The sequence below is a fragment of the Typopeltis vanoorti genome, chromosome 1, assembly GCF_054136105.1.
Source record: "Typopeltis vanoorti isolate ZY-2024b chromosome 1, IOZ_Tvanoo_1.0, whole genome shotgun sequence".
NCBI lineage: Eukaryota > Metazoa > Arthropoda > Arachnida > Uropygi > Thelyphonidae > Typopeltis > Typopeltis vanoorti.
The window spans coordinates 166975469-167001560 of NC_143549.1; the positions used below are offsets into that span (position 1 = coordinate 166975469).

The following is a 26092-nucleotide window of genomic DNA, read 5'->3' on the forward strand; positions in this document are numbered from 1 at the left end:
GTTTCCTCTCGCTGTTTGTGAAGTTTTTATGTTTCTGATTTTTATATCAAATTTGTATCAACAATTATTTAACTGACTAAAAATTCTTGAATATTTACAGCTAATTTATTTCCCAGATAATATCATCTACATCAAGAACTAGGCTTAATATCTCATCATTCACCTCAGGTAAAATATTATTTTCATTAATAACGTTGTTCATCTAAACTTCAATTAGCTTCAAATCTCCTTTAACATCAAACCACTCTTTTGTACATCCTTCGATTTCATTTGTAAATAAAGTATAAGTTCTGTATCGCCCTGTATAAGATTCTATGCATGCATTATACAAATGTAGTGTTTTGATATTTTTTGTCGTAACACATTGAAATATATTCGTTTTAGAGATCAACATTGCTTAAACAGAGATTATCATTATATTATCATGCATTTTTGACTCTTTGTCTTAAAGTAAAATGTCATCTGAGTATTTCTGTTAGGTCTAAATTTAATTTATTCTTTCCTAGTTTCTCTTTGACTAAAGTTTTAGCCTTTTCTGGTATATTTGCATAAATCTTTCGCGAAACACTAATTTGGACAATTCCTCTTAAATTCTCCTGTTCAGTTTTATTTCTCGTTTTATTAATTAGTTCGACGAGAGCTATACTCCAATCATCTGTAATTCAATCTTCTGACCATGCCTTTCGAAGCATGCATGTAGCCACTATAAAGTTTTAAAGTTTCCATAAATATTTATCGAATGTCATCACTCCAACTGCCAATACTCATTTCAAGTTTTTAATTCTAGGTATTAATATATACTCCTAACTATATCTGCTGGATATTTTCTAACATTTTTCTAATTATGTTTTGTCTATTACCTTTATGATTTCGATTTCTTTTTGTATTATTCTTTTCTGCCGTCTTTTTTGCAATCATTTTGCCACACACACACACACACACACACACACACACACACACACACACACACACACACACACACACACACACACACACACACACACACCATGGAAATATAATTAGTTCCCCAATTAATGAAGATAAATAATGTTTATCTGATAACGTATATAAAATCCCGTAGAGATTCGTTATCTCAGAATGATAAAAATGACTTTGCATCTGTGTACGTTCTTGCAAATTCATGTGTCATAGACTGTTAAACTGCATAAGAAACAAGGCGAGTAATATTTTGTTAAAAAGTAAGACAAAAATTATTATATTACATTTTTAGAATTATTTTCTACCTGTCACATCATCGCCTAACTACCTCTCCTTTCCAAGACGAATACGTAATTTATGAAATCTTATAATAGAAAGTCTGTCTACTGAAGCGATAATTAAATACTTCAGACTGGAATCTCGCATGTGCAGGTCACAGTACTGGTAATCTTTCGTGCTACCTATTATATATTAAAGACCACCTGTCTTGGCCATATCCTAGAAGATTTAAATATGAAGAAGCTATATGGAGGGAAGACTGTCTCATAATATGCAGAGTCGTGGAGTATAATAATGCGCTGTGATTCAGCCTGCCTAAGGTAAAATATTCTGCGCATTTTTCAAATATAGTTTTGAAATCGCAACTTTTTTTTTTTTAATTTAGCCACTTGGAACAAAGCTGAATTCGCTTTTGCTATCGTCGGTGTGAGGAATCCATTTGTGAATTGGGAGCCGGTTCGACTTGCTAAATAATGATGTGCACCTAGCATCGCCAGTTCTGACAATTGAGTTTAAAGTCCTAGAGCCTGAATCTCATTAATCTCATTTCTTCAGGGAAGGAAAGTTTTTCAATAGTTTTTCACTCTGTTACGTACTGACTAGGCTGTTCTGTTCTAAACAAAAGTTGCTAACCACATCTTGAAGTCGGAAGGAAAACAAATATATATCATTGTAAAATACAAAAGGGCGAGAATTAAGACTTTTCATTTTTAGCAGTAAGATGGCTGGTTTAAATTACATTTAAGCCAGTTCTATAAAAAGAATTGATGAATTACATAGTTAATGCGTAATTTGAAACACTTTTTTACAAACACCTATAATCAGCTCTGATCTTGTCATTCGAAGAATTGTAAGAGTTCAGACTTTGAAAATATACCAGTAAATTACTTGTATGAATAGTAACTGATTTAACATTTGAAAAATCTTATAGGTTTCGCAATTGATTTCACACTTCTTGAATCCTAACACGATATAAATAGGAACAGTTACTTCGAAGTTAATTAAACTGAATTCCTGTCAAGTATATACTGACTTTAAAAGAGAAAATTCAACATAAATTAAGAAGAAGATATTTAATTTATTTAATAATAGAAAATTGACACTAGATTTTGGAATTAAATCTTTTAAATGAATACGAGTAATAATTGGTTTCATGCACTTTCATATCTATATCCTATCTTTACGATTTCTTACGTATTTATTCTTATTATTCTTAGATCTAGCAAGAATTTCACCCAAGTATAGTTAAACGATAGTTCTATACATATAAAGATTGCCGATTGGATTTCTCCTTACACTCACTGATCACTCTCCAAAGGTGAACAAATGTGGTCGGAAGCGGAGGACTCTGTATATGACACCCGAATTAGGCACGCACTGGCGTAGAATATTCACTGATTACTGATATTTGAGTTTATATATTATGCATAATTATTCTTTACATTGCTCTTTGGCTTAGATTGATTAAGAAACTTGTTTCGAAAATGTAATTATTTCATTATTTTTTAAGTCGGTCCTACACAACAGAAGGCCGAAGATATATAACACAACAAGTGTCATGTGTCGGCAGAATTATGTTATAATTTGTTCTAGTTTTATAATTGGTTCAGACGCATATAACATTAAGGCATTATATTGTTCTTTACCATTAGATAAATATTTTATTTAAGAATGAAGCAGTAGAGGAATTGAAATAATTCATAGCTTCTCAAAACCATAGTCTAGGGTTGAACACATATATGATGCCAACAGTGATGCATAAATAAATTAATTGCTTGCTTAGTATTTTATTTATATTTTTTAAAATAACTTATTCTGTTATATATATATTTTACTTTTGTTCGCTCTGAGAGTATATCCGCTACCCAACAACGGGCTGACAGTTCGAATTACGCCGTGGGCATGAATGTTTGCGTTTGTCTTCTGGTGGGAGCTGAATCTCATTGACCAGTGCGAAACCACCAACCTGATTACTGGAGACGTGCAGTGGCTTGAAAAAAAGTTCCACTTTTGGTTTCTAGAGCAGTGTTTCCGGAGAAGGTAAAAAATAAATACAGCTTACTTGGGAAAAAAGGATTAAAACCTAGCTTATAAAATTGCTTAGTATCGTTAACATAGTATACCCAAGTTAAAAAACTTTATATATATATATATATATATATATATTAAGGATACCAAGTAATTTTATAAACTTGGTTTTTTTTACTCCTTCTCCCGAGTAAGCAAAACAGTTAAGTTTGCGCCTGAACGTAGTTCAAGTCTAAAGGTAGTACAACACCAAGACAACTCGTTGTAAAGGTGGGTAAAGCTCTGATCGCTATTCTTAATATTTCCCATAATGCAAATTTAGTAAAAAAAATAAACCAAGTTTATAAAATTACTTGGTATCCTTAATATATATTATCCCGAAGGTAAAAAACTTTTCATATATATATATATATATATATATATAGTTTTTAAATCGCAACTTTTTTTTTTTTTTTCATTTAACCAGTTGGGACAAAGCTGAATTCGCTTTTGCTATCATCGGTACTGTGATGAATCCATTTATGAATTATATATGTGTTTGAGAATAAAATAGTCTGTTGCTTAATTTTAGTATTTTTGCACAGCTGTGTGTAATGATTAACCTTTTTTTCAGGTAGGTGACAGAAATGCATCCTACAACGAAATCTTCTCTTCGCAACTTTTGGGATTCAAGACCACTAGTGGCTTCATATTTAGAAGTTCTCGTTAGCAATGACATCCATTTCAAAGATGATGATCCCACAAAACTACCTTATTTGACCACCATGTCTCAGTACACTCTCAATCTTCCTGATAAATCTGTGGATACAAAGATTCTAGAGGGTGATACTTATTTTGTAGATCATCGCGCCCAAAGAGCATTGACGATATCTAAGCAGATCAATTGGTGTTCAAAGTTTAGTAAACTGCTTCCTGCTTATGTTCCCAGTAAGTATTGTAAAATCTTTATTGAATTTTTAGCTACAGAAAAAGACAAATGGTGTAAATTAATAGTTATGAAGTTTAAAGGTTTTAGTAGCTTCTTTTTTATTTATTCGAACGGGATTTTACGACTAATGTCTAATTTCACTTTTATTATTTTATTTGTTATTATTTTTTCATTATCACCGTGATACTTTATATATTAATCTAAATGTATTCATGTTTTCTCTATATAAAACTTCGCTAATAATATTTTACTTCTAGCAATTTTTTTTTTTTTTTTTTGCGCAGTTGGTTGTTTTAGTTTTACAAACCAAACAAACTAAAGTTGTGTGAGGTTAATGTTTTATTTCTATTAATTACGTATGTTCGTCTATGCTTGCGGATGAAGTAACTCGAGTTTCCCGAGGGAAAAAAAAACTTTCACCCATGAGACCAGCTAACTCAGTTAAAAAGCCCTTATAAAGATTCTTCCCTTTTTTTTCTGAAGAGTTATCTATTTGAAAACCATCAACAATAATCGAGATGTAATTTTCAAAACCTATATTTCAAAAACCGCGAAATGGAAGAAATATTTCTTTAGATTAATTTCAATAAATTAGCTTCGATTTGAATTTACTAAGTTCAATGTTTTGTCTAAAATTTTTATACTATATTATTGTTAAATGATAAATCTAACCAGATTTAAATATTAATTTATTTATTTTACAAATTTGAACTTGAGATATTAGTTTGGTTTGGCAGCTTGACTAGTGGTCATTATATACTGTCTGTGTCACAATGTGCCATGAATTAAGCACTACTAGCTTAAGTAGTTAATAAAGCGCCCTCTCATTTTGTTTTTAGCTTCTCAGTGTTCATTCTTCAATTTAGATACTTTCAGAATATTAAAATGTGGTATTTGGTTATTGTCGTTTGTTATTTGCTATAAGCAACAAGATAGAACAAACGGTATGAATATTCATTATATTGTAGCGAAACATATCAGTGAAGCAAGGAAAGAGATACCGATTAACAGGATGTCAGCAAGAGATTAGTCATTACTATAGAATTCTAACAGCATATTTTAAAAGTAAAATGATAGCTTGCTTAATTTATGTTCATGCTATGCATAAAATGTATATTTTCAATGTTTATTAACTTCGAAAAAGTGCAAGTACATCAAAGTTCATATGTGCTATTAACATTGTTAATATAATTGTAGTGAGCTCGCTTTACTTTGTAAATGAAAACTGTTAGAGATTTATATATAAAGTTGATATTTAAGTCCTTCATTCTTTCAAAATCATCATTGTGTACGACGCGAATTCTCAGTTCTATCGTTTCTGATCTTTTTTCAATGATAGGATTTTATTTTATTTTTTGTAAATCAATAATTTTAAAAGACTTCTTTTGAAATACGGAGAAGTTAACGATTTTCTGTCGTTGGCGATGTGCTATTGAGCATTGCTCACTGTATATATATTTTATTCCTGTAGAAGAAGGCAACAGCTTGTGTCACGCCATATCGTTCTCAATGTGGGGAATTTCGGATAGTTGTTGCACTATACGAAAGCTTATATGGGATGCTTTGAAAAGTTGTGAGGAAGAGGAATTTCGCCGAAGATGGGAAAGAGAAAAACTGACAGAACTTGAACTGGAGAGCGAGGTAATGAATGCATTTTTCTTTTTCATTACGGCAATTCAAACATTACGTTGTACTATTGTCTGTATATGTTTAGGAGATATAGGATGTAAAATAAGATTAGGAATATGACTTTAAATGAAAATATTAATATAATAAATAATTAGCACTATACATATATATATATAGTTTGGTTTTTCTTATAGATAAAATAAAATATCATAGTAATAGTAGTAGTAGTCACACTTTTTTTTTAAACTTACAAACGTACGGGGAGGGGGAAGTCTGGAAAGTTCTGATAAACAGAATAAAATGATATTAAAGCAACTGATATACTACAAGAAAGAACATACTAGTACTACAGTTATAAAGTTAACTTATGTTCTTATATCCTCGTGTGTTCTTTCTTGTGGTTATATCAGTTGTTTTAATATCATTTTTTTTCTAGGTGTTTATCAGAACTTTCCACACCATGTTCGTATAGTGACGCAGGTCAGTACATTTGTGTAGAGTGCTAAAAACGGCCTATTTCCTAAACTAATTTCAATGCCTATTAACTGTTCCATTCATTAGATAAACGACATTTGCATTTGCTTTTTGACAAGTACTAAGTATTATATTATTTATTATTACTTTATTCATATAATTGATACATAGTCAAAACAAGATTTAAACAACATTATTTAAACAACAATTTTACGGGTGACACAGAACTATTCAGATTCTACCCAAGAATCTAAGAATAGTCCATCAGGTAGCGTCGTAAAATATGGACTGTTCTGAGTAATGCCGCTTTTTGTAGATCATATGGGGTCACTTCGTTGATGTTTAATTGCTGTAAATAGTTAGATAGCTTCTTTGAAATTGCGCCAAGTGCACCGATAACTATTGGGATGACTTTGGTGTGTTTAAGTCATAGCGACCAACTTCGATTGCCAGATCGCGATATTTAGTAATTTTTTCCAGTTCTTTGTTGTTAATGTTGTTATCACTGGGTACTGCGATATCGATAATCCAAACCTGTCGATGTTCGATAATTGTAATGTCAGGCCTATTGTGTTCTAAACGTCGATCAGTTTGTATTAGAACGTCCCATAGAATTTTTGCTGTTTCATTTTCCAATACTGTCCATATTTTATGCTACCACCAGTTATCAGATGTAGGAAAGCCATATTTTTTGCATACATGCCACTGAATTATTTTGGCCACTTGATCATGGCGGTATTTATAGTTAGTTTGAGTTATCTTACTGCAGGCACTGATTAGATGTTCTACAGTCTCATTTTTCTGATCGCATAATCTGCATTTGCTGTTATTATTGATGTTCAAAACTTTTGCTTTCGTTGCATTAGTTTGTAACGCCTGTTCTTGAGCTGCTAGAATAAATCCTTCTGTTTCTTTTTTAATGTATCCGTATTGTAGCCATTGCCACGTCTTGTTCACGTCAGTTTTGTCTTCAGTATCTCGAAGAAATTGGCCATGCAAGGGTTTATTTTTCCAGCGTACATATCGGTTATTTTGCTGTTCCTTTTTGTAATATGATTTGCTTCCTGTTGCTTTTAGAAGATCCTCTTGTGTAATTAAACATTTGCTCAGAGCTATTGTCGATGTAACTTTTTAAGCTAAGTGTCTTCTACAGTCTGTCTCACTTGCAGCAGATCCTGTCCACCTATTCCCCTTGGCAGGCACAACCTGTCAACATCACTTCGTGGATGTAATGCATGATGCATAATCATTAGTTTTCTAGTTTTGCTGTCCAATTTGTCCAGGTCTTCTTTTATCCAATCTATTATGCCAGCTGTGTATAGGATCACTGGTATAGCCCAAGAATTCATTGCTCTAATTGTGTTTAATCCATTTCGTTTTATTTTCAGAATATTTCTAACTCTTTTGGTGTATTCTGCTGCCGCCTGTTGTTTAACTTTCGAGTGGAGAATGTCACTGGCTTCTGATTTTCCTAGGTATTTATAGTGTTCGTCAGCTGAAATTGCTTATATATATTTCTCTTGATCAAAATTAAAATTGCTAGTGTCATTAATTTTTCCTCGTTTAATAGACAAAATTGCTCATTTATCTAAACCAAATTCCATTTTGGTCGATTTTCCATATAACTTCAAGTCATCCATATACAACAGATGGGAAATTTTAATATTATATGTAGGAATTTCACATCCAAGTTTTGTTTTCTTCAAAATCATAGACAAAGGTATCATGAAAATGTTGAAGAGCAATGGTAACACGGAATCACTTTGGAAAATTTCATGTTTAATTCTAATATCTCCGAATCATTCATTATTAACTAGTAAAGTTGTTTTCCATGATTTCATAGGAGCAGCCAGGAACTAATATGTTTTTATTAATTCCAAATATTTGCAGTAATTTTAGGATCCATGAGTGTGGGAGGGAATCGACTGTTTTCTTATAATCTATCCATGCCATATTTAAGTTAGTTTTTCGTCTTTTCGAATATCTGAGAATCATTTTATTAATAAGGATCTGGTCTTTTGTTCCTCTAGATTTTTGAAAATTGCCTTTTTGTTCAATCGGATAAATCTGATTATCTGATAAGTAGTAGCATATGGAATTTGCCTGATTGCAGTGAACAACTTAAGCATAGTTTGTAGGCATGTTATTGGATGACTATCGTCTAATTTACTTGGACGATACTTGGTCTGCACCCTTATCCTTATCATTCATGATGAGAAAATTGCGCCCAGATATCATCCAGTCTTCTTCTTATTATTATTATTATATTCGGGTTTGGTTGAACATGGTTGAGGAACTAAGGTTATGAATACCGTGTATTATATCTGTTATTTTTTGTTCCTCTGTCCGGTTTGCGTGTTTTCTTTTACGGAAAGAAATGCCTCAGTTTCTTGAGGAAAATATCTTCCCTGCGATCTCTGTTTGAGACAATATATTAGTAATTAATAGTATTCTGATTATGCATTCATATTGTAAATATCACGATAAAAAGATAGTGACTGTACAATTTTTTCCCTAATGCCTTGTCTAATTTCCGTCAGATAACAGAGTTCATTTTGTTTCATTTACTTAGTATTCGATACCTTTGACATAACTTACATCTTTAGTCCATACATTCTGATGTTTCACAATAATTAATTAATTTTACATGCCTTCATAATTCTTTATAACCATATAATCAGCAAAAATTCGGTGTTCCTTATTTTCTGGAGTTATCTTATTCTTAGATCCTATCCATAAATCTAACGAAATATTTTCAAGGCACTTCAGGTTTCCAGTAAGCAGGGTGGTGTTTCCCTCCCTACCATGAAATTCATGTTTAACGTAAACATATTCATAAGCATTCCTGCCATTTCTGTCAGTCTATTAGTTGGAGAAGGGATCCACTTTCCACTCGATCAACAATATAACTTTGCAAAACTGTTTGAGATTCAGCTAATGACGAAAGTCTTTGTAGCTCAGATAGTATCAATGATGTCCTTAGTTAGAAAGATCTAGGTTCAAATCCAGTCGACAACTTAAAAAACATTATAAGTGTTTTTCATTAAAAAAAACAATAAAGCAGATAAGATTTAAAAATTGTTTGTCGCCTTCTTGATTGTTTTAAATCCAAGTCATATTATTCTTTAAACTAAGTCACACACACACGAATCTTCAGAAAAGAAAGAGAGCGACAGCAAGAGAGAGAGAGAGAGAGACTATGATGACGACGATCTTAGTAACAGCAGTTTCAAATGCTTCTGAAGAGTTATTTATTTCTTCGTATACTAACAGTTCATCACCCTCACTCGTATAATATTTATTAAATATTATCAGTTGTGCAATTTCTTTCAGTCACTGAGTTGTTCAAATAAAGATATTTATTCTTAATTGTATTGATCCATAAATTCTCATCTCAAATAGTGCACATTGAAGACTGATGGCATCGGTAGAAAAGCCAATCTAGTGATGTTGTCTTACATTTTTTTTATCCAAGTGATGTCTCTGTGACGTTGTTTAGAAAACATCTGACGGATTTCTGTTTCTTTGAAGGTAATTCTTTCACATCAAACCCTTACGCGTTTTCTTTGAAGAAAATAAACACAAGAAATATGTTTCCTTTGTTTCCAAAGAAAAACATATTTTGTTTCTGTTTTTTTTTTTTTTGTACTGAAGTTAAACGCCTTCAGGAAGTGTGACAGAAACACTCCTACAAAACACAAATCGGACAAGCAACATGCCACATCGATCGACATAATATCTTTCCCAACTATATAGCCCTTGACACTTTGTCCTTAATTCAAAATAACATAACCTCTTTCCTAAACATTTTTATAATAATTCACATAGCAGCTTTGCTGTTATCTTTATTTATGTTCAGTTTCTTTTCTTCGGTCAGGTAACTGCTGTTTGAAATTCTTCTCAAAAATTATTTCTGAAGATGCATTTTTATATTACTATAAAATTTGATACTGCTGAGTAATACAGAAATGGTCGAAATCACATCACAATTACAGGATTCAGTTGGATGGTTAGTTAACCTCGTTCTGTGAATCATAATGCAAAATTTGCTATGATACATGGAACGAGGTTATGTATAAACGCAAAATGTGGAAATGTTTTACTGAGTAAGGATATTTAGACTGCCTCTACATAACTACATAAATGAAAAAAAAACTATTTTTTAGTTGTTAAGGAAACTTAAATAGCGTGAATTTGGATGCTAATTTCCTCTCAAGAGTTGAGATATGCGCAAATATTTAAAGCTTATAATAGCTACAGTTGGTAGTGGTCATCTAATGGGTATGTGACGCATAATTTAGAACTGTTCCTTGTCAAATGGCAATTCCACCTTCTCACCACATTTCTTGTTTCCGTAAAAGAGACTCAGTAGTACCCTGTGAGCTTCCTAGTTAGAGGAGATTCCAATTAGACCTACTAGATTGTAGTGACCTTCATCGCTTAGTGAAACACCACAACTATGCTTACTAGAGGCTTGAAGTTGTCAAATCCATTCCTGGTTTCCAAAACAGCGATTCTAGTTTCTTTCTTCTTCTATTCTCCATACAGTGTGAGTGATACCCTCTAAGGCAGGAGTGTCAAACTCAATTGGACCGCGAGCCATTTGCCATAAAAGTGTATATGGAGTGGGCCACAAAGATTTTTTCGACTAAAAAAAGTTGCACTAATTAGAATCGAAGAGAAATGAAAGCACGAGTAAAATAAACTGGAAAATTAATAATGAAATTTAATTTATTCGAAGTCATTACAAGACATGAAATATTAGTATAAATGATTATGACAACTTAAAAAAAAATAAAGAATATTTTTTATTATATTAATATTTACAAATATATAGCATTTAAACCAAATTAAATCGAAATTAAAATATTATTTGAACAAATCAAATATTTATGCAGTCTAAAATAGTATGAAGTCTCATTAATAACCATCGCAAAAATTTACAGGACCTCCTATTAGTTTGAATTTTTTTGTGTTGAAACAAAATACTTCTATTTTTTTTGGGAGGGGGGGGGAGTGAATGTCTATATTTTGGAAATTTTTTAAATGTCGATGATAATATTTTGGGGGTATATATATATATACACCTGCATAATATAATTATAGTAATTTTAAGTAATTTAATTGTAGTATTTTATTTTTTCCCCGACACTTGACAACGCTTATTGTTAACCATCTTACCAAAATTGGTTTGGGGGCCACATGCGGCTCGAGGGCCGCATGTGGCCCCCAGTTTGATACCCCTGCTCTAAGAGCATGCCTAAACCTAATTAGAATTCCGCGCTACCTTAATTTACAGCAGTAAATAATAATCTTGTTCTGGTTTCGTTTCTCACATAATATCCTCTCTCTCACTCTCTCTCTCTCATCGTGTCTTCTGGTAGCATAAAGGTGCTAAATGAAACTTCTACTCTTCCTTTCTATGGTAATACTTCTTCCACTCTTCTGATCGAGGCACCTGCTGTGAGCAACTCACAGAGATTATCCTCACCAGCGTTCAGTGCCTCATATCATCCAAAATTCCTGCCAACTTTCCAAACCATGTTGTAAAAAATAGATGTACCAAAAGAAAACAAACTCAGTTTTGAAGAAACAAAAATGTAGAAGAAAAAATTTCATCATACTGTAGGTAACTTGAAACAAGAACCACAGCTTCATAATTCAGCCTATGATAAAGTATGTAATAAATGCAAAATAACTATCCTTCGTGATTTACGCTTACGCGTGGGACCCACACTTCACTACCTAAAAGCCTACCAATTAATCAACGACCACAATTATTGAATCCGCGACTCTGGATCTATGGCTAATTTCTTAGCCTACATTGCCAACAACTGGATATGTGCTATAGAAAAATTTGGAAAAAGTGTTATCGCTCTTGGTATGTCCAACATTTTAGTAAGTCATCCTTTGGACTATCTGAAATCATCTGCAATCGAGTAGTCAGCTTTTTTCTATGGTCGATCACTCTGTCATGGTGGACGATCCCACTTTTCGAGTTTTTCCACCAATGCACGAGTACCTCAGATCTCTGTTCTATTATTTACTACTTTTCTCCTATACACAAATGACCTACTCTCAGTTGCAACTAATCCTATCCACCGCTTTGCTCATGATATCACAATCCACTTGTCGTGCTCATTTGGCGAAACCATACATATCATGCTTAGAAATCGGGAACTTCAAGGTCGCTGCAACCAGGGCATTAAATTCTGATCTTCATAACCATTCTTGAATGCAAAGAGGTTAACTCAGTTAGTTTCATTGCTACCAAAGCGCAATCTTGTCTTTTTTCTCTCGCAAAAGGGATTTCAAGTCACCTATACTTACCCAAAATAATACAGAAATCACCAGATCTAGCTCCTTAGCCTGACATTTATTTTCAGACTGTAAACATGCCACATCATATCATTAGCTTCTATAGTCGCTTAAAAGTAGTTTTTTTTTCTCTCAAGACGATACCTTTTTTCCCCCAACCAGCTAGTAACTCTGTACAAATCAAAAATCTCATCCTTAGAATACTGCTCACATGCTTAGAGTGGTGCTTCTAAAACCTCCCTAAAATCTAGATGCTGTCCACCATAGGAGAGTAATTTGGTTCATTGGTGTTCTTCCTTCAGCTGTTTTTTTTTATATTATCTATCACAGACTCAATGTTTCAGCACTCTGTATATTCTGTAGGTACTTTCATGGTCACTGCTCGACTGAACTGGCAACTATCATTCCTCCGCTTTTTGTTGTGCCTGTAAAATAAAAGCAGTCGATTCCCAACATCACTTTTCAGTTCAACTATAAAGGAACCCAACTTCCTTCTCCTCTGCCTGTTTTCTACCATCTAAGTCTGTTCTCTGGAACAACGTTCATCATTTTCCTCATAACCACACTCTCTAACTATTCAAGAAAAATGTGAAATAGATTTCTTCTGTCCCTTTATTCACTTGCGCCTCACAAAACAAAACACTGAATTGCTAAAGGGTCATCTACTTCTGTATGGAATCGATATTAAAAATACTTCTAAAAGATGGTTCGGTAACTTTTCCGTCAACAAGCACTGTTGGATAAAATGTTACTTTCCTCTGTGCAATTTTATTTCAAGTTAATTTACTCCTTTTACAGCGGAGCATGAAGAGAGGTCAACTCATTAGTAGTTTTACCGGCGGAGCTAAAATCGATAATTTTTTTTATCTTTGACTAATACCCCCCTTGATCCTACAAGATAGATTCTGCAGTATACTGTAAATAGAGTATGTATCGAAGTGGATAGATAATAGTAAACTGCATTGATTAACAGTTATCATCGGGACAACCAATTTTCCGAAACCCTCTTTCAGAACAGTGCATTTCTTAAATTGCCTCATCGAGTCTCAGCATTGACTCTTATTCCAAAACTGTGTTTCGTAGTATTACTTCGGGAATTTTAGGTGGATATCTATCAAACACTTTCTGGAATCGATTAAACCAAGCGATACATCTGTGTTCGGATGTTTTTCTATTAAAGTTATGAGACCAGAGAGAGAGAGAGAGAGAGAGAGAGCGCATTCGTAAAGGTTTATCCTATTCACCACAGTTATCAGAAAAAAGTTGATTTTATTTTTCTAATAAAATTAACAAAGGAAATCTATACCTGAAATTTTTTCAATAATTTTTTCCGGAAAGTTTTAGGAAAACAAATAGTAAACAATGAATATATATTGTACTTATATAGAAAGGTAGGACATGAATATAACTAGGATTGAAATAGCAAACTTTCATTATGAATAGATTCTTGTAAAAGTATCGTGTGACGATCTGTTGTGGAAGAAAGAAATTACATTGATTCAGTGAAAATAATATTTCAAATTACCCAACTACAACTAAAATAAAATAAAATTCCATTTTTTTACTTAATGAGGACGCGAAGTACTCCAAGATAAGGATTGTGTGATAATTTTTTTTAATATCCTTATTTGGTGAGCAACTCTTCTTTATTTGTTTTAATTTACTTATTAACTATCTATATTATATGCATATTAATCATATTAAACAATGTTGTCTTTAAAGCTAGGATTATTTATAATATTCTTTCCTATAAGAATTTCAGTTTCGTCCTTCACTAATTTTTCACAGTCTTATGAAATGGATACTTCTTATTTGTAAGGAACTTGTCTTATTTAAATTTACTTTCTATTTCATTGCCAGTTTCGATTTCTTATATCATTGTATCTATATATGTAATAAAATAATATTTAGGTTAGTCAGCTTAACTAAGACGACTGAAAATAACATAGAAATCTCAGTACCTAAGATTTCTATGGCAACTATAGTTTCTGCTTATTCTTCAAGAACAAAATAGGAGATCTATCCGTACTTATGAGTGTCGTGTATAGGACTGTATCTTCTAGATCTCCTATTTTTAGTCCAATTTAATTCGCAAATATGAAGAATGCATCTTACGTATACTCGTATACCCACCACTCATAGGTTTAAAATTGTGAGTGGAGTAAATAAAAATTGGACAACCGTGAAGCTTACAAATTCTTTTGAACTGAGACAATGGGGCAAAAAGAACTAAATAACTTTTAATGGTGGCCGATGTAAGCTGATATTCTGGTAGGTACACAATAATACAATTTCCGTTTTGCATAATTTTTTGCTCTGGAACCTGTCTGCCGATTTGGTTTTTCATTGGGAAGACAACCATACCTTAAGCCTTTGTTTGTATGTTTCTTTCTTTGTTTCAGATACAATCGTTTTAAAACATTGTGCTTCGTTTCTATAGCTATTATTTATATTTGGATACTTTTGTTTGGGGGAAAATGGATACATTTCAAACACGAGATTTCCATTACGTGGGCCATATTTATGTGATTTATAATGTATTTACTTTGATACATTGTCTGCTTGAGTACGCAAGCATCAATAATAAGCGATGTTCTTCCTTTTCTTCTTCTTCCCCTTAGGTCTCAGAACTGTTCCGACAATGTTTATTGCAATCCATCTGCCACCGTTTTCATGGTCTTCCAATTGGTCTTCTTGTATTTGATTTCCATTTTTATATTTGTCTAATTCTTCTTTATTTTTGCATTCCGTTCACATGCTTTTGCCATTCCTTTTTTCCTGCTTGCTCTCCATTCATTTACTTGTTATAAGGCAAACATTTTTTGTAAATTTTTTCATTTCTGATTTTATCAAATTTTGTTTTTCCTGCAGTTTTCTTAAGAGTTTTCATTTTTGTAGTAATGTTTAACTGTCCAACTTATATGTGTCGTCTTAGTCGCTGCATCTAAATTTGTATTTTCTTATATTGTATATTCCCTATATTTAAACTACCAGAAGTCTTGTTTGCCTTAAGCATTTGCTCTTTCACTTCATTTTTCGTTATTCATTCTGAGTTAGTATGTTTCTAACTATTTAAAATTCTTCACGTGTTCGATTATTTTTCTGTTTTTTCCAGCTTATACCTGATTGTTTGTCAACTAGTCGTGAGTGTTTAAGTTTTGTTCTTGATATTTCCATATTATATTTTGGCAAATCTGTTGCAAATGGAATACTTCTCTTTGTAAATTATCTTCTCTGTCTACTTCCATTACTACGTCAACTGCATAGCAGATTAGATTAGATTTACTATATTATTATCCATTTTTTATTCATTTATCTTCTTATCTTTCTATTATTATTTCATCAATTAAAATATTAAACAGCAGAAGACTTAATGAATCATGCTGTGCAATTCCTTTCTTTATTTCAATTCTTTTGTTTCATTGTTGCAATGGCTTATTGCATATTTATTATCTATAAAAATATCTTTGATAAAGTTTCCCATCTGTATTTTTTTATTTTTCCTTCTTTTCACTATTAGATTTAAAATATCATGTAATGTTATACTATCGAGTACTTTGTGTAAATCTATGAAACACAACAACAACCGGAGTGTTATTTTCTATTGATGTATCTGTGCAGGATCTTCCAGATCTAAAACGTTATTGGGCATCATTTAATATTAGAAATTCATTTATAATTTCTTGAGTAAGTTTTTTTGTATAGATTTTCAAGATGGTTGGTAATAGATTGAGCACTGTTTTTGGATTTTTTTTTTAAAAGAAAATTGGCACGTTGATATTTTTTCTCCATTCATCAGGTATTTGTAAACACTTTTTAATAGTTTAGTTAACTAACATGATGAATTTAAATGATGTTTATGCAATAAATTGTATGTCAATAAATTAATCGCGCTTTATATTTACTTACTCATTATTACTTAACGTACCAACTGCGGCTTCTCTAGTGATGTGATTTTCATTATTAGTACAGTTTCATTAAAGTTTATTACATACTCTAGTGGATTAGGTGTGAATGGGGAATGTGGGGATAATCATATCGACCGCATAACAGCAATCTCATGTCTTGAAGATTAACAATCTCGCGTTCATTTTCACAAAAGACAAATTACAAGACATATTTGGAATCTTCATTTATTCCGCTTCTCCTATGTCAGACGTAAAACCTTGTAATAATGCTTTGTAAAATGTTTGGAACTTGGTGAAATCTGTCAAACAGTGAATTTATTGAGCACACTTCTTAGTAACATTCGTAGTAATTTGAAGAAGGATGCTGGAATGGAGGAAATGTGTAATTATACGTGACAGAAGAAAGAAGAATTACATTCTAGTTTATACTTAACTGAGCTTTCTGATTCTCAGAGGAGTGATCGCTATAATAGGTGACTGCGTGCCCAACTACTAATAGTTTAAACAGTATAGATTGAGAAAAAGGTAATGGAAACATTGCCATAAATCACTATCTGGAACTGCTTATGATATGACGTGCAGCTAGTAATTACTGTATCTATTCTACATTCTAGACCCACTGCTCAGCGGGTCTAGAATATATTCACTAACATAAAATGAACATAGGAAAGTTTTTTATCTTGTACTGTTGAAGAATGTACTTAGTCCAGCGGAAGTAATGAGATGTGAAAGTAATGTTGGCTATAATCAACTATGAATTTTAGGATATTCTTCTTTAGTATATTATTGCTCAGGACGTGAAAGTCAATATTCTATTCATGTTTGCCAACCTAAACTGCATCTTAAATGGACATGGTTTTCGGGAGGGATTATCCGTTCATTGAGTTGAATGACAGTGCATCTAACCTTAGCCGAAACCTACCAGGTGGTCTACTGTTCTGAATTTTTAATTTTTAAACCAGCCAATCTACTAGTCGGTCGTAATCTATGTTACTTTGATCGCTTCGTAATTTTTTTTTTAAATAAACATTCTTATTCCAATTTTATGTGGAACAAGTATTTTGCATAAGAACACAGATAGAAAAGCCCGTTCAAATTCAGAAACATTACTATGCAAAATTTTATTCAGATGGCCTTTAAGTACATGAAAGTTAAAAAATAACATATTTTTTATCTTTCGGTAGCATTTTAACAATTAAATTTGACTTCTATAAAAGAGGTCTTTATCTCTTCTCTTGGAACTATTTGGTTGTTATGACAAAGTTACGAAATGACATCTCTCTCTCTCTCTCTCTCTCTCTCTCCCTCTCTCTCTTTCTCTCTCTCTCTCTCTCTCTTAATAATCCTACCATTTGGTTTGTATATACGTAAAACGCTAATCTAAATCTAAACCAACTTAAGCCTCAAAGTAATTCCATGAAATAAAATTACATGTAGTCACAGAATTCGTAAAGTATTATTTACCATAATTTACCATAATTGCTGGGACTAAGGCTTTCCCATGCCATTTCGGCTTCATGTGAGTACACTGTTTAGCATATCGCCAGCTCTAACTATCACATTCCTGAAATTTGCAATTTCCGCTTTCATCTTGCGTGCGTTATTCAAAATACAAACATTAGTACTCTACAGTAATTATTATTAGGATGCTAATTCAGCAATGTTCATGCTAGTGGGAAGTGAAGATTTGTTTGGGTTATTTAAATCGCAGGGGAATTTCTTTTATCAACTGTAGCTGCGAAGTCCTGCAAAAATTAATAAGATCATTCTCTTAATTTAATATATAGATATGACGTGAGGAATGTATGGTTAGAAAAGTGACAGAAAATTGATTTTAAGTAGATTTGTGTGTAGGGAGTGATTTGGGCTTCGTTTTGAGATCGGTTTTTACTCGCAGAGAATTTCGTGGAAAAGTGTACGTTTGAATACTGATGGATTGAGATTAGTAATATCATAATTGTTATAATGGTTTTAAAACAGGTTATCGAAGATAAATCGGAGTGTAAATTCATCCAGCATCACTTCAGAAGCGATGCTGGATGAAAATGATGTTCCTGATGTAGAAATGCATTAGGAAAAATAAATAAATCCTGTATGAATTTTTATTTCTCAAAGAAAATAATCGGCACTATCTTGCTGAAACGTTTCATGGTTGAGTTTATTTCTACCGACGATTTATAGATTTACGGATGACAGTATGGCAACAGTTGCAGCCATCTGGTGGTTCTAATCTTAATCTTATTATTTTGTGCAATCTTGAGAGTTCTACAGGTGAATGTAATAAGTTGCGGATTAAAAAAAACGAGTTTTGAGTTCGAAAAATATTAATCCGCTTCGAAGGTTGACTAACTACGGAACTGACTGTTCTCGTGGATCGAACTCTATTCGATCCCATAAGTTCATTCTTCTATCGATCTAGCGTCACGGAGGTTAGAATGTTCAAAATGGGGCGATATTTGTCAAAAGTAGGGACAAATTAAATATTGGAATACATCATCGCATTGAGGAATGCGGTGACGACATTAGATTTTCCTTATTTGATGAGACAGAAGTGCAAAATGTTTACAGATGACTTTAATCTGAATGACACATCATAAATTTGTGTTACTCTGTGGCATTCATCGATTTTCGAATTTCAAACTGCAGGCAAATTAAACTGAATATAAGCAAATAACGAGTAAGAAGATATGAGAGGAAAATTAGATGATTTACTTTTATTTTGCTATCTAAATTTGTAATTCTGTTGTTTCTAGTTGTCTTATTTATTTATTCCTTTATTTACGAAATACAGATATGAAAAATTAATTAAGTCTCTACAGATGAGTCAAAACATTACGATAACAAAAAATCGAGGAGAAATAAGATTGATTTTTTTATTACATTCAAAACTTCTTTAATCAGTACTAAATAACGAAGGTTAGATAAAAGTTCGAGATTTCGATGGTTCTCTGCTTTGTATAAAAACTAAAACCTACATTTATAAAATAAGAAATTCATTTCTGGAAATATCTTATTTTTTATCGTTCATTCCTAAAGTATGTTTTGACATTCTGAGTATTTGCATTACAAGAATTCTTTGTAAATTTTTCATTCGAGGCCGAGTTTCGATATTAAAAATACTTATAGATTAATAATTATATATTTACTATGTATACTGCACATTGAAAAGGAGACTGGAGAATGGACATAACATCTCAATTAAATATAGGCATAATACCGACCCTGGAAAGAATCTTTGCTGTAATTATTATATTATTATATAATATAATAATATTATAGATTATCATATCTTAAAATACAGTGTTATTATATTTGTAAAAATAATAATAGTAATAATAGTATGAGAATTTGTTAGGTATAACATAAGTGATAATTACATAAATGTATTATTTGCATAAGTGAAAACAGTTTTATTCCTTAAGTATGGTATTATATGACGTTTAAAATACTTCCAGGGTTACGTGATGTAGGACGGATATCTAATTCGAAAATACTCATGGCCCTAGAATACCTTATATCCTAATATTGCCAAGATAAATTATCTTAATATATTATCAATGCATCACTCTATGTATTAATTATATCCTGTGTTAGTTGGTATATTTGAAATTAGTTAAATGGAATGCTTGTCACGTGACTGTTATTTTGCTAGATTTCTTAATTTTGATTTATAACTCCTTTGTATATTTCTTACTGTGTATTTTTTCAAGGCAAAAAACGTAGGATTCGTTCGTAGGACTCTCTTCTTGTATGCAATAGGGTAAATTGAGCATGAAATTAGTAAAAATTGATGAATGAATATACAAATATAAATTTTCTGATTAAGATATCTGAATTACTTAAATTATACATTTTAAGACATATTTAAATAATATATAAAACTTTCTATTATAGGTGTCCTTGGAAGAAGAATGGAAACTTCTATGTGAAATGGCGAGTCCATCTACTATATCTATTCATCCGAAACATGTGGTGTATCATCCACTGGAGTCGATTCACATCTTTGTTCTGTCTAATGTTCTTCGAAGACCAATACTTGTTTTTGCGAATAGCGAAAGGACACCCTCTTGTCCTTCTGCACTTGGAAATATAGCGGGGTTATATTTTCCTCTTTTATGGGAGTCATCAAAATGCATAAAGTGCCCCTTGTCGATTGGATATAACGAAGACGATTTTTCTTCTTTAATATCTTTGGGAAGTTCTGAGAAGTTGTTGGTTCCTCTGACTGATAAACATGGTATGCCTTATAAAGTACAGTTTTTGACAGCAGAAGAAGAGAGTCGCGTGGATAAAATTAAAATGGATTATCTCGCTATGACTAATATTGAACTGTCAGAAGATTCATCTCCCAAAAATATACCTGTGGCTGAAACACATTTATCAATGCTGCAAGAAACTAAATGCTTAATCGAAGAATTCCTGACACTAATAGGAGCTGGAAAGGCGCATTTCTCGTGTGTAAATGGCATCGAAAACAAAGAATTACCCAAAGATACCTCAACTCGAAGAAGATCTCTTTTTCGTTGCGGAAATAAAAACTGCAGTGAACACATCGAGAGAGAGCACACCTTTCCGTATTGTTCCGAATGTCATCGTCGACAGCACGAAGAAACAAGAAACGAGAGAAAATCCGATAATCAGTCTGATAAAAAAGTTGTCTGCTTAAATGAAGCCTGTTCCCACTTTGCTGCAGCGAATACGTTTCCTTATTGCCAAGAATGCCACCAGAACAAAAGCAGTTCCTCAGAAGAAACACAACCGACAGAACTGTCACAAACAAGTGAAGATTGTCTACAGGAACGATGGAAAAAGTTAGCCATGGGTGTAGTCGATGAGACAGTAATATCTGGTGTTAGACCCTTCTTGGCTGGGATTTCCCAGAAAGAAGCAATATACACTAACGAACCTCGTAAGGCAATGGCTGCTGGTGACAACAAGACAGATGAAATAATAAAAGAAATCGTTCCATTTCCCAGGACGGATATGACACAAAGAAGAACATCTGTAACTAGTGCTAGGAGCAGTTTACAACCGCAGCAACCAGAAAGAAACAATAATGAACATGAGTTGAACGTCCGAAGAGAAGATTCATGGCAGAGAAAAGCCTCTTGGATCAGTGAACCATGCTCAACTCCAGGATGTCCGTATTATGCTACCCTTCGGACATATCCTTATTGTGATCAATGCATTACTAATATCAAAGAAATCACAAGGAAAACATCCGTCCCATAAGAACTTGGAACGATTTTTTGATAGCTTTAGGGATTGTCAACAAAGTAGACTAAAAGAGTTGCTCAAGCAAATAAAGTGTTTTGTTCGTTTTTATATTTTGTTCTGTGACTATTTAACGGTACGTAGTTCGTCTTAAACCATCACAGTAATAATTCTTTAGGAGCTCCGCCTTTTAGCTACTGCACCTTATTTGTAGACATAACTTAGCAGTCGTATGAATTATCATTGCTAAAATGTTTTAGCAATATGTGAATATTAAATTTGTTTCGAAACAATAAAACTCTTGCAGATTTTGCAGACAGATGAAAGAGAGAATAAGAGAAGACAGTTATACGATAATTAAAACACTGCAGCTGGCAGCACTTTTCAGAGAACGAGACACTTTGACAATAATTTCTATCATCCATAAAAATGCCGTTTTCTGAATACAGTGGTTTAATTTCAAATTTTTATGCTTAAACTAGCTTAATCAACATTCATAGCTTTCTACTCATGAATGAATTGTATAGATTTAATGCGCTGAAATATTTTTAAGCAACTTAAGTTGATGCGAAATTAAATTCGAGAATTTATTTTTGAAATAAACGCTAATAGCATTAACCTACGGAACATGACGGGACAAAAAGCATTATATATGACGTAATACTTAAAGAAACATATATATATATATATATATATATTTTACCATTGGAAAATATTTTCTTATCTTCTATATATAAAGGAGGTTTTTTTTCCACGATTGCACTAGGAGAGAATACAGATCAAGGTTCGATAACTCGATTTTGTAAACAGCTCTTAAAATAATGGGTAATTTCCAGAACAAGACAAAAATTATTGTTATATCGTAATACAGTGCGTTTTCAAAATTAAAAGAACGCTTATTTTTAATTATTTTTAATCAAGAGTATATGGGCATGTATCATAGCAGTTGTTTGTGAAACGCTTCCAAACAATTCACTACAGGAAGTAACTGGAATTCACTTATGATACTTCGCAAATGTTGAGTTTAAATGAATGAAGCATAGTTATGCTGGAATGGTTTAATTTCAAATTTCCATGGTCTAAATGAGCCTTCAGACCATGGAAATTCCAGAATGTAGACATCATGGAGTTCCAAAATTCCGCCGCATATGTCAGCAATGATTTTTGTCATTAAGAGCAATACCAGAGTAAGCAGTCAAACACCGCGATATCTTTGAAACTCTCTTGAAAGATGCATTATGTAAAGTATTGAAGATTGATAATGTATTCCAGGCTTCTTCAACTCAGACTCGACTATCATAGTATTGAATACTGTGCAAGATAAACGTCGCTCCGCAGGACCTATTTCCATTTTTCCACGATGAAGACTACATGACAAAGATAGACTATCAGTTCGTTTGGGTTATATCAGTTGTAATCTGTAGCTTCTTCTGAATAATAAGACAGAGATATTTTCTAAGATCAAAGAATGCATGTTTATGTAGGATCTAACATTTTGGAGAGACATATTCAGAGATGAGAATCACTCGATTTGAAATCTTAGTTACTGGCATATATATGATGATTGTTGGCACAGGCATGTAATTATCACTAATTCAATAAATTAGGGAATGGCATGAGTAATTGTATCATTACTTTTCGAATATGACATGGCAAATTTTCTTCGAAATTATATACTGCATAATTTTTTGTTCAATGTCATTTGTCATTAAATGATGAAAAAGCATTGATTGCAAACCTTGTGATAAAAGCAATACAACAACAATAATAAGATTTTAATCATGAAAATCATCAGATAAATTTATGGAATTAGAAATCATTTTCATTATTCTTCCTTTTCATCTTTCTCTCTCTCTCTCTCTCTCACCCACCCACACCCACACATGCCTTTATCCTTTTCATCGTAGCAATGAGGAAAATAATTTAGTACTCTTATCCTGCGATTATTTATTGCATACCAATCAGAAAACACTTTCCATATTTTATATAAATAAAATTTCAGTAAAATACGTAGTGAAAAAAATCATCTAAATTTGTAAATAATAAAAACCACAACAGAGCTGCTGATATTCAATTTTGTTATTCAATTTCGGTTCCTCATTATTCGAGTTATTTTCGAATAATAAACAGCCTCAAGCTGTTTATTATTTAATAAAGCCAACGGCTTTATTTTACTGTCAATATTTATCGATATTCTAAATAATGGGAGAATTTTTCCCTAATTTGATTCTAATAACAACTCCTCGAAATTCAGATTTTCAAAAGATTTTCAATTGATCAAAAGTAAATACAGGTTCTTGCAAATATATGAAAATACAAGTAATTACAAGTGTTCATTGATGGAGTTTCTAAAATCATCCACTTAGAAAACTTTTCAGCACACAGTTTTCGTTGATGCCCCACGCACTTGCTCAGTTCTACTAAATGTTACCTATTTTTTATTTATTAATTTATGTTTAATTAAATTAATCAATATAGGCCTTTTTGCCACAATTCATTGGTTAATAACAATACTTCTTCTTCTTCTTCTGCAGCTTTTCCCACTTAAGTAGAGTCGCTGTTTGTGGAGGGCCTCCACAACTTCCTGTCTTAGGCTGTGGCCACATCCAAGTTCTTCATCCTTAAGTCCTCCTCCACCACCATCACCATTCCCTCCATCTCTTCTTTGGCCGTCTGCACTTCCTCCTCCCCTGCACATCTATCTGCATGACCTTTCTTCCCACATACTCTTCCCCCCTCCTCATCACATGACCAAACCATCTCAGCCTTGCCTCCTGTATCTTTGCTCCTAAGTTCGTAACTTTCACCGTTCCCCTTATATAGTCATTTCTCAGACGATCCTTTCCGGTCACACGTACATCCACCTAAGCATTTTCATCTCTGATACCTCCATCCTGCTGATGTTATTTTTCCTCAGGGCCACAGTTTCCATAGCATATGTCATAGCTGGTCTCACTACTATCCTGTAGATTTTGCCTTTTAGATTGATCGCACCCTCTTATCGCATAGCACTCCAGCTATCTCTCTCCAGTTCCTCCATCCTGCATCCCACTTCTTTCTCAGTCTCTGCATTCTTTTTCATTGTTGAACCTAAGTATCTAAAGTCACTGACCTTCCTGATGACATTTCCTTTCAGCTCCAGATCTGTCTCCTGGCTGCCATCCACTTTGCAACACATATATTCTGTCTTACTTCTGCTCAGTCTCATACCTCACTATTCCAGTACTTTCGTCCAACTTTGCAGTTTACCTGGCATTTCTTATCTTGATTCTACACACAGCACGATGTCATCTACATACAACATAGTCCAAGGTGAGTCTTCTCACTTCATCCGTCACCACCTCCATCAAAATACTAAACAGGAACGGACTTAATGCTGACCCTTGATGCAATTCAACTCTCACTGGAAAACTTTCAGTCTCTCCCAGGCAGGTTCGAACTGTTGTCTTCACATTTTTGTACATCTCCTGTGCCAACCTGCCATATTTCTCCGGTACCTTCTTCTCCCTCAGACACCTCCAGACTTCTTGCTTTGGCACTCTATCATACGCTTTCTCCAGATCAAAAATAAATACCAGATGTAGCTCCCGTTGCTTCTCTCGAAACTTTTCCATCATCTGTTGTAACCCAAAGATAGCACCTGTCGTTGATCGACCAGGCATGATGCCAAATTGCTGCTTTGCAATCTCCACCTCCTTCCTCGGTCTTCCATCAAGAACCCTCTCTAGGATTTTCATTGTGTGGGACATCAACTTTATTCCTCTGTAATTCTTACAGTCTTGAGCATCCCCTTTACGCTTGTAGATGGGGACAAAAGTACTTTCCCTCCATTCTTCATGTATATTTTCCTGTTTACAAACTTTATTAACAGGTCCCACAGCAGGTCAATTCCCTCTTCCCCCAGTGCCTTCCATGCCTCCGCTGGGATCCTGTTAGGGCCCACAGATTTTCCATTCTTCATCCTCTTTATAGCTTCCTTCACTTCCACTTTACTAATGTTCTGCACCATCGCCTCATTAGGCTCACCATCTTCTCTGTGAGTCCTTGCATTTTCTTCATTTAAAAGCCCTTCAAAGTATATTCTCCATCTGTTTCTTATATCCACATCCCTCCTCAATACCCTTCCTCCAGAGTCTTTGATCTGCCTCACATGTACGATGTCCTTTTATGCCTTATTTCTAGATTTTGCCAATCGATAAATCTTTCTCTGTTCTTCCTTTGTTTCTAATTGATCATAAAGGTCTTGATATGCCATGGCATTCACCTGTGCAACAACTCTTTTGGCTTCTCGCTTTTCTCTCTGTACTCCTCTCTGTCCTCTTTCACTCTTGACTCGTCCCACTTCTGCTTTGCCTTCCTCTTAGCCGTCACTGCT

At 33.2% G+C, this 26092-nt stretch overlaps 1 protein-coding gene across 1 annotated transcript; it reads left to right on the forward strand.

The window, feature by feature from the left end:
- Positions 1 to 138: 138 nt before the first annotated feature.
- On the forward strand, positions 139 to 21828 carry LOC150110621 (tumor necrosis factor alpha-induced protein 3-like). Its single transcript, XM_090395310.1, has 4 exons — positions 139 to 168; positions 3864 to 4173; positions 5646 to 5815; positions 20398 to 21828. Exons 2-4 carry the CDS (start codon positions 3873 to 3875, stop codon positions 21733 to 21735), a joined length of 1809 nt encoding a protein of 602 aa, XP_090251436.1. The 5' UTR covers positions 139 to 168; positions 3864 to 3872; the 3' UTR covers positions 21736 to 21828.
- Positions 21829 to 26092: the final 4264 nt, after the last annotated feature.

Coding starts and splice junctions, on each gene's coding strand:
- LOC150110621 (XM_090395310.1), top strand. CDS start 3,873: ATGCATCCTACAACGAAATCTTCTCTTCGCAACTTTTGGGATTCAAGA. Junction 4,174..5,645: donor GCTTCCTGCTTATGTTCCCA/GTAAGTATTGTA, acceptor TTATTCCTGTAG/AAGAAGGCAACAGCTTGTGT. Junction 5,816..20,397: donor AACTTGAACTGGAGAGCGAG/GTAATGAATGCA, acceptor TTTCTATTATAG/GTGTCCTTGGAAGAAGAATG.